Below are 9,394 nucleotides of genomic sequence, written 5' to 3'. Positions count from 1 at the left end.
CTCGGGGGGGGCCGGGGCGCGCCACCGCCTCCGCCGCCGTCCTCGGTTTTTACTCCGTGGTGTTCATCAAATAGTTAGCTGAATTTTTTTCGATACATCAATGGATGCTATTTTCTTAACATTACGGTGCGAGCATGCGACTGTAACACAGAAAACGCGGTTTAAACTGTCGTCGGAGATCGCGGCCGCCGCCATGTTTCAATGTTGTTTACAGACGACAGGGCAAACGACGCACGCGCTCAACGTGAATATCGCGAGAGTTTGCACCAATGTAAACCCTAGTCTACACAAAAATGTAGAGGCTTGTTTGAAAAAAATGCCGACCGTAAAGTTTTTTTTTGACATAGAAATTCTCGGTCGGTCGGGTTACCGGAAAAACATAAAATTTTTTTTCTACGCCTAATGTCCAAAATTAAGTTATTTAATTTTTGTATTTTTATGAACATTGCTCCATTTAAGACATATCCAAATCATCAAATGTTGCTTAAGAAACAACACAAACAAACAAAACCCCTGTTCTTCATTTACTTGGTCAAAGTTGGGCAACTCTGGTCCGAGAGGGCCCTTGTCTGGCATGTTTTCGATGTTTCCCTCCTCCAGCACACCTGATTGTAATGATCAGATCATCTTCCAGCTCTGCAGAAGCCTGATACCAATCCTGATCATTCAAACCAGGAGTGTTGGAGGAGGGAAACATCGAAAACATGCAGGATAGTGACCCTCGAGGACTGGATTTTCCCACATATGGTCAATTTATGCACTGGAAGTTCCACACTGCGTATGTGGAACTGGGAGTCGCCGCTTGGAATTGGAGCGGATTTACGTGGTACAGAAGATGTGAGCCAATCTCTTTTTTTCGTCAATGGACGCTACAGCTTCTTGTTTGTTTTCAAACTTAGCTTGTAGCAGACGTGTGCACATTTTCAGCATGATGTCACTGGTGAAAGGACACTTTGACTCTCTCCTGTTTCATCTCGAACTGCTTCAAACAAGAAAGCGTATGAAGGAAATGTGGTTAAGATTGCACAACTGTCTGTGTCTTATGTGTTGTTTTGTATTACAGTCAAACCTCGGTTTTCATCCATAATCCGTTGCAGAAGGCTGTTCGAAAACCGAAATTGTTTGAAAACCGAAACCATGCTCTTTTTAAAATGAAAATGTTTATTGAACACATCTGCTTACAATGGTAACCAACACGAGGAAGTGTCACTTCCTCGTCTACCCAAGGAAGCATCACTTCCTCGTGTAAGAAGGCGAGAGGAGTCAAATCGTGCATTCAAATGCGCTCAGTTTGTTCGAGAACTGAAATTTTTCGTCATCCGAGGCATAAAAAACTCGCAATTTTTGATCGAAAACCGAATTGGCCGAGAACCGAGACGTTCGAAAACCGAGGTTTGACTGTATTTTGTTATGTTAACTGTTCTGTAAAGCGCTTTGTTGCAACTGAAGCTGTTGTGAAAGTGCTATAAAAATATGTATTAAATAAATAAATGAAAGTAGAAGCTGCCCCCCCCCCGCCGCTGCCATACCGCAAAACTGAATATGCTTTAATACTTTAAATTTGTTCAAATTTTAAATGCAATTTGTAACTTTTTTTTTTTTTACTGTATATATGTTTACTGCTTTTTTTACTTGGAATTTTTCATTGTCAGGATTTATGTTAATGGGAAATCCCATGAAAAACGATCACTACAAACTGCAGATTTTTATCACTATAATATAAATAGATATAATTACATAAAATGTATAAATAACAGAATTGAACAGTTTGTGCATTATGATTTAAATCATTGTGGCTCCTTCTGGTGTGCGCAACTTGGCCACCAGGTGGCAATATGATGCTGTCATACAAACAAAGGCTTTAAACTACAGTGGTACCTCTACTTATTAATTGATTTTGGAAGAAATTTCTTAACTAGAAAATTTTGTGAATAGAGACACGTTTTCCATGTGGCCCTAATCTGTTCCAAGCGCCCCCCAAAATTCAGACAGAAATGTTTTACCAAGCATAAAAATGCATCAAAATATGTAACAAATACATGTTACAATTAGATTATTTCACAATAAATGAGAGATGTGCATAATGTAAATAAACAAAGAATGGAGTAAAGAATAAAAATGATGGTTAAATAACTTTTAACTGCATCCTCATCGTTTTTTGCCCTCTTTTTTCATGTTCTTTCTCAAGTGGTTTTTGCCTGGTGTTTTGTCAAGAACTAATCAAAGGATGTTTGCTTTTGCCGGCTTTTAACAATCCTTTGAAAATGTTTCCAATTCCTCTGCAGGTTTTGGTGGTTCAAAGAAATCGCTCAGTACCGGCAAAATGGCGTCTTTGTTGATGGTGGCATCCATGCCGCTGCTTCCAGCTGTCATGCTGGCATTGGGTCGTCGTCGCGCCCGAGTGGCTCGGTTGTGTCGCAGCGCGCTGGCTTGGACACTGCGGCTGCTGCGGGGACGCGTATGTGCCAAAAGCACGCACGCCTTTGTCTTCTCCCGGTGCACCCACGGCAATGCCGGCAGCGTCTTGGAGACCTTTGACATCTACGCAGAGACACATGGCTCCGCTGCGGTCGGCCCGCAGATTGGTCAGTGTTCACCTGTTCAATTGTAAACAGTGTCACCCCTCATATTCGTGATTTTCGCAGACTCAGCTATATACAGTTTTCTTTTTTTCTGTTTAGAAACCTATTTTCTGTTATTGACTGAAAAACTCCCCATATATATATATATAAATATATATATATAAAAGGTGAATTTTTCGGTATAAGGACCAATACAGATGGAACCTTACTTTTTTTTTTTTTCTCATTTGTCAACGTCGTCTCCCAGCACTGTCACACACTTTTCCCATCCGTGCACAAGCTTCCATATTCCCTCCATGTAAAAATCTTTGGACTGATGTCTGAGTCAGTCGCTCACAACACTTTTGACTTCGTCACTTTCAAACTTTGTGCCTCCTACTGTGAACTGCTGAGGCAGGACACGAAAGACATCAAGACCAAACGCAGGGGTCAACAGTCAGAAGGTGTCATCTTGCATCATGACAATGCAAGGCCTCACACATTAGCCCAAACGGTGCAGGCTATCAACGAGCGGGACGGGGAACTGCTCCCTTACAGCCCAGACCTTGTCCCTTCAGATTTTCACCTGTTTGGTCCCTTACAAGCATCATGAGAGGCACAAAGTTGAAAGTGACGAACAAGTCTATAAAGTGTTGTGAGTCAAACCTATCTTCAGGCTCTTTCCCTTAAAGTTCACTTAATCGCTGTTTTTGTACTCGCTGTGTAAAGCCCCAAAAGGCCTAAGATGCTTTCCCAAACACTGACTGATAAAGTAGTAATTGCTGTGGAGAAAGTATACATTGCAGTGATACATCTCAACAAAGACAATAAAATCTACATAATCTTCTTCCAACATCCACAGATCCTTTGTGGAACCAACATTTTGTCCTACCCCTATTTTAATTGAGGTCAATGTTTGCTTTTTTTTTTTTTTTTTATTGACAATAAGCTTATCATTGATCTAGTAGAGAATCTTTAATAGTTCAGAATGGTGTATGCGGTAAGACTAAAGTCAAATTACTGGAAATAATGAAACCAACCGAATTGATTCACCTGTGTCCCGTGTACTCAGGCCAGGCCTTGGACGAGGTGGTCCGGCGAGTCCGTCCCTTGAGGGTGCTGGAACTGGGCATGCACTGCGGCTATAGCTCAGTACTGCTCTTGCGTCTGCTACCCCCTGATGGAAGGCTGCTCACGGTGGAGCAGGACCCCGCTGTGGCCGGCCTCGGGGAGGAGATTATCCTGGTGGCCGGCTTCAAACACACTCAGGTAGGGAAGTCATTATAAACTGTGCGGATCAAAATGAGACTACTTTAGGATTGCCGTAATAAAAAAGTTGCACAGGATGAAAAAAAGACTGCTGAAAATCCAGCCATCGTTGCACAGTTAAATGACTGTGATGACTCTCCGAAAGAATGCAGGTGACAAAACAAGTCTCTCGAGGTGTGCGGGTAAAACAAGACTTCGGCAAATCTCTTATTTGCTTTGGTTAAAACAATATTACCGTAACTCCTGGAGAAGTTGCACTGATGAAAAAGAATCCACTGTAAATCCCTGAAGAGTTGCACCAGTTGAAATAAATCGAGCAGAATTCATTTTGTATAGGACTACAATAAATCATCCAAAAGTTGTACAGGCCAAAATAACACTTGATAATATCTCCCCAAAAGTTGTGCCTATTAAAATAAGACTACCATTATTCGCCCAACATTTGTACACGTTCACACTACCTTATTATATCCATTAAGGATTGCAGGTTAAATTACAAGTGTTTGTAAAAATACAGTAATCCAATAATATCTCCGGGTCCAGATACAGACTAGTGTCTGATGAATGTGGAGTTCTGCATCAAGCAAATAAAAACTCACTGTGCACTAAAAAAAATGCCAATTATGTAGTTCCAGGTGTTGACAGGCAGCTCAGGCGAGACCATCCCGACACTTGGCACATTTCTGGAACCGGCTCCAGGGACCAGCGGCACCTTCAACCTGGTCCTCATGGACCACGACCCCCAGCAGTACCTTGTGGACCTGCTGGCTCTGGAGAACCAGGGACTGCTGTGCCCCTCCGGCTGCTCTGTAGTTTTGATCATCAGGAACCGGAGAGACAAATGTCTGGAGGAACTCAAGGAACTGATCCGAGCAAGACCAGATTGTTACAGCATTAAGTCGCAGGTTGGCGGGATGGTGGAGCTCTTCTTCCAGAAAAGCAGCTCCCAATGACAATGATTCCCATTGGAACTGTTAAGATATCAAGCTCTGATCCCAGAGTAGTTTGCTTCAAACTTCTTACATGACCATAAAAATAAATTGTTTACAGAAAATAAAATTGCAGCAGTTATGTTGTGAAGTTTGTCGGTGTTCATCCAACAAAACTGCCTCAGCAAGTGGAAGATCCGACTACACACACGCGCGACTCTTCTTACATTCACCTAACTACAACTAAACGTGACAAAACCAATGGAATCCATCTCTGCAGCATAGTTTACTCTGTACAACTGCCACAATGATCGTGTAAACCAGAGGTCTCCGATGCTGTCCTACTTTCCTCATCCGTCCCTGCTGTAACACACGCACTTTAAATGATCAAGCTCTGCAGAAGCTGGATAAATGTTCATTAGAACCAGGCGAGTTGCAACAGGGAGAGATGGAAAGCAGGCAGCACTGCAGCCCTCAACAATTGAAGACCAAGCTGTTTTAAAGGACCACTGTGCCCAATTTATCCTTCAAAATTAGTCTCGGGACAGTGAGATTGCTCATGGAAATTGTTAGGGGCAAGCGCGGTCCCTCTACCACATAGAGAGCCACCATCCTGCATATTTTCCATCTCTTGATTGAAATAAATTAACTCTTCAGAAGCCTAATAGAACCTATTCATTTGAGGTTGCAACAGGAAGAGATGGACACAATGTAGATAGCGGCCCTCCAGGATCTGAGTTTGACACCTCGTCTACACTATCAATAGTGGAGGCCCACTTCACATCCTTAACACCAATTACAGTCATAATTTAAGCGATGCTTAATTCTTGCCGCGTCTTAGATATTACAGAAACAAACGCAATAGCCAAATTTGAACAACGGGATAGTTCCAGAAGATGTGAATCGCCAACATGCAGGGATGTTATCACACTAGTATTTAGTAGCAGCATGTTTTTCTTAATATGCTCAACTCAACTCCCATGATTGTATCATAAAAGGCCACAAGCTTCCCTTGACAATTTTATTTCCATTGGTTAGCAAAGACAAGACTAAAAATAACATCTAATAAGTTGTTGACACAATGATATCCCCATACACGCAGTCTTCCTCCACAGCCAGGTTGTAGAGAGGTCCGCTTCCTCCTTTGTAGGCACTGGTCACAATCTTAAGCCAGCCTCTCATCCTGTATGAAGATTTGAGTTACTCAGACGTCGGCAGCCGTCAGCGGGACACTCGTGACGACTCACTAAAGGTTCACCCCAGGAATTGCGCACAATCCAATATTCCGTGCCATTTTCCACCCCCCAGCCAGCCACAGACACAATGTGGTTGATCTCAGGATACTTTATGTATTCCATGTACAACCCGCCGGTGTAGAGGTCCAGTTTCTCTGTAGCCATGATGGCACAGCTGTATGATGGGTAGAGGAAATGGTTACTCCATTGCATTACGGGAACACTTATTTTTGTATTTCATGAAATATTTGAAGGTCCCTGGAAAAAAGGCTGGTTCAAACCAAAAAGGCAGACTTCCTGTTTTCAGGCATGTCTACCAAAGAGAATGGTGCCCAGTGAAACCGACTTCGGGGACTCAATTTTCTGAGCTTGTGTTACAGAGAGCAGTTCAACACTTGTTTCGTGTATGCTTTTAAAGTTTGTTCGTAATTGGGCAAACCTTAAGTAAAATTTTGAAACACCCTTGATTTGGACAAAATGTCCACTCCAAACCTAATTGTAGACTAGATCGCTTTTTAGCATTTTTTTTTACAAGTGTACTCATGACAAAAGTAACAATAGCAACAAGAATGTTTTGAGAGTTCTCCAATGCCACTCTCACTCAACACAGCCGCTGAAGCTTTTCAAACGAAAATTTACAATACCTGATTGGGCCTCTTGTGTAGATTTCCGCCATCATGTTTTCCCGTCCTCTTGATGGCTCCATAGTCACCGACTCTCCACAGAGTATAGTTCTGCACATTGTCGAAGTGCCCAAAGGTTACGCATGTCCCACATGCATTGAAAGGATGACATTCTATAGCCAGGAAACAACTGGGGTCATTATATAAATTTGACCCCCCCCCCCCCAAAAAAAAAGTTAATCCGAGCAAAGAAACCCTTTGTGGCCCACCATTCACATTCTACACATTAGCTGTGATGCTCACTCTGATCAATGGCCTGATAGTTGTTGCAGGTCTCATCTGGGATGCCATTTTTGTGAGCATATTCCCACACGCCACCGTGGTCGCCCCCGTGACAAGTCCCCGAGTCGGCACAGTCAAGCACATGCTGGACCGAAAAATAGGCTGAAGGCCACGCTGCTCTATGCTTGATGTTGATGCAATCTGTGAAGAAAATATTGCACTTAAGCTACTTGTGGAGACTACTTGTACTTAGTACTAGTGCTAAAAACCTTACGCTAACTGGAGCGCTAATGAGAGAGAAGCGTTCCAGTTAGCGTAAGGTTTTTAGCCTTCGAGAGCTAACTATGGCCATTGAGGACTACGAAGCGTCCCGTGGCTGGCTTAAAAGATCATTGCATGCCAGGAAGTATTTGTTATTGTTAGATTCAGACGAGGATGGACGTTGCATTGCTAAAATGGCTACAAAACGGACCATTGGATGTCAAACAGCTAAGACAAGAAGAGCTCTGATGCTGGAAGAGAAGGTAAAAGTGATCAAAATGAAAGACGGAGCAAGCAAAATAAAAGACATTCTCCAAGAAATTGATGTAAGTGAAAGTGAATGCTGATCGTAAATTTCGCAATTTCTTTCCCTTTTTTTCTTTCTACACTGACAATATGAAGTGTGTGCTCATACTTATGCACTATTGGAATAAAAATAGAGTACACATACGTTTGTGTGTGTGTGTGTGTGTGTTTACATCTGAGATCAAATTTGCTACAGTGAAAAACCCCCTGTTGTGAAAAATTTCTTGCTGCAAACATGATTTCGTTGTAGAGGAGTTTCACTGTATAGCAAGGCCTTATTTTAAAACTGAAATTGAAGAAAATGTTTAGAATGCTGTTATCACAGCAAAAACTCCTTTGTTTTTCAGGTTTGACAATCTGGGCTAATTTTAAGTGCATGTCTGTACATTTTAAGAATTGTAGATTTTTGTCACACAATACATACAATTAATAAAATGAAGCCAAACAAAAGCATTAATGAAGTCATGAAAAATCCTAAAGATTTAGTACTGCTGACAATGCCCATTCTCCCCGACCCCCAAAATCACCTGCCATGGCACTGGTGCTTCCGTGGGCCCAGCAGGAGCCACAGTACTGGGGGATGTGCTGGTTCCGAGTAGCACTGACGTAGTTGACGCCATTCACATTCCTCCAGTCCCACGTCTTCGGCAGCTGGACCAGGTTGAGGATCTCATGGGGCCGCGGTGCACTTCTGTAAGAGAGATACTGGGGGTGTAAGTGTTACCAACAGGTATCCTCTGACTGTGTATGACATCATGTAGCTTTTGGGGGCAGCAATAGCCCCCATTTATTGAGAAGCACAACCAGAGGTGCTTGAGGAAACACTGTAGTCCAGTGTACTTTTATTGCAAAGCACACAAAATTAGTCCCCCAGCCCCCCAAAAAAAGTGAAGGTCCAGAGCAAACTGCCCTGGACTAGTCAGATAGATACCTGACCAAAGGGGCCTATAAAAAAAAAAAAAAAAAAAATTGGGGGGGGGGGGGCGCAAAATATCCTGATAAAGGGCTGGTAACCAGTTCAAAGTGTCCCCCACCTACTGCAAAGGGAGTTGGGACAGGCTCCAGCTGTCCCACGTCCCTTGTGAGAATAAGCACATCAGAAAATGGATGGATCCTGATCAAGGCCCTTCCAAACTGGTTGTTTCATGTCATGTTCTAACATTTGAATATTGAAGCACCAGCACAAAGTGCCTGAGCAACTTTGTATTGTTGCCTGCTCAAATACAGACACAGTCATAGGCCGACCAAACATTTGCACACCCATAGCTCAAGAACAGGGGTGTCAAACTCATTTCCCATTGTGGGCCACATACGGCCTCGGTAGATGTCAAGGACTACTCCGAGTCCTGTCCAATTCAAAGAGAACCTAGTCTGTCCCAAGACCTCCTAAAAGCAAGTTATTTTTAAGCATCATGTCCCCTCATATACTGTAAACCCCACTAAAATCATCCCTAACCAACCAGCAAAGAGCACAACAAAAAGAAACTCACTTGATTTCAGTGAGACAGGCCGGTAACAGTGTGTCTTCTGCCCGAACCATGCGTTTGAGACGAGAGCATGACGTAGACAGCGAGCGAAGCAATCCTCAAATAAAAACACGAAGATGAGAGTCCACCGTTTGATATTTTTATGGAAGTCTTTCTTGTAAAACTGCACACAAATAGAAACACAATCCAAATGTTTGTATAGCATCCAATTGTACATATGAAATATTATTCGACACTCTTGTAATAGCCCTATTCTCTAACTTATTCAACAAATCTATGGTAAATATCTACAAAGATTAATTGATGAAATACCTATATATGACGATTAATAACTTGTACAGCAAAGAGTGGTATATACAACTGTGTAAATCAGGGGTGCCCAAACTTTTTGGACCGAAGATCTACTTTTCGATCAACTAACCTCCCGGGATCTACCCTTAC

General features: G+C 42.6%; 2 protein-coding genes across 6 annotated transcripts in view; one reads left to right on the top strand and one right to left on the bottom strand.

The window, feature by feature from the left end:
* LOC109526256 (transmembrane O-methyltransferase-like) overlaps positions 1-4,894 on the top strand; it is a 7,265-nt gene extending 2,371 nt beyond the window's left edge. For 4 of the 5 annotated variants that reach the window (XM_019887436.1, XM_019887435.1, XM_019887434.1 and 1 more), the window contains 3 exons: positions 2,286-2,585; positions 3,634-3,830; positions 4,460-4,894. In XM_019887436.1, the coding sequence (XP_019742995.1) occupies positions 2,324-2,585; positions 3,634-3,830; positions 4,460-4,783 (783 nt within the window). In that variant the 5' untranslated portion in view covers positions 2,286-2,323 and the 3' untranslated portion in view covers positions 4,784-4,894. Of the gene's footprint in view, positions 1-406; positions 838-2,285; positions 2,586-3,633; positions 3,831-4,459 lie in introns of those variants that run through there. The other variant, XM_019887432.1, reaches the window with a different exon arrangement.
* A 653-nt stretch (positions 4,895-5,547) lies between these two features.
* LOC109526244 (cathepsin Z-like) lies at positions 5,548-9,182 on the bottom strand. The gene is given in 6 exon segments (XM_019887401.1): positions 5,548-6,169; positions 6,639-6,694; positions 6,696-6,790; positions 6,921-7,100; positions 7,994-8,157; positions 8,957-9,182. Coding segments are annotated over 6 exon segments (777 nt in total). The 5' UTR covers positions 9,007-9,182; the 3' UTR covers positions 5,548-5,937.
* Positions 9,183-9,394: the final 212 nt, after the last annotated feature.

The sequence above is a fragment of the Hippocampus comes genome, unplaced genomic scaffold, assembly GCF_001891065.2.
Source record: "Hippocampus comes isolate QL1 unplaced genomic scaffold, H_comes_QL1_v1.1 scaffold202, whole genome shotgun sequence".
NCBI lineage: Eukaryota > Metazoa > Chordata > Actinopteri > Syngnathiformes > Syngnathidae > Hippocampus > Hippocampus comes.
The sequence above is the reverse complement of the archived record's forward strand: the minus strand, read 5'-3'. Positions and strand labels throughout refer to the sequence as shown.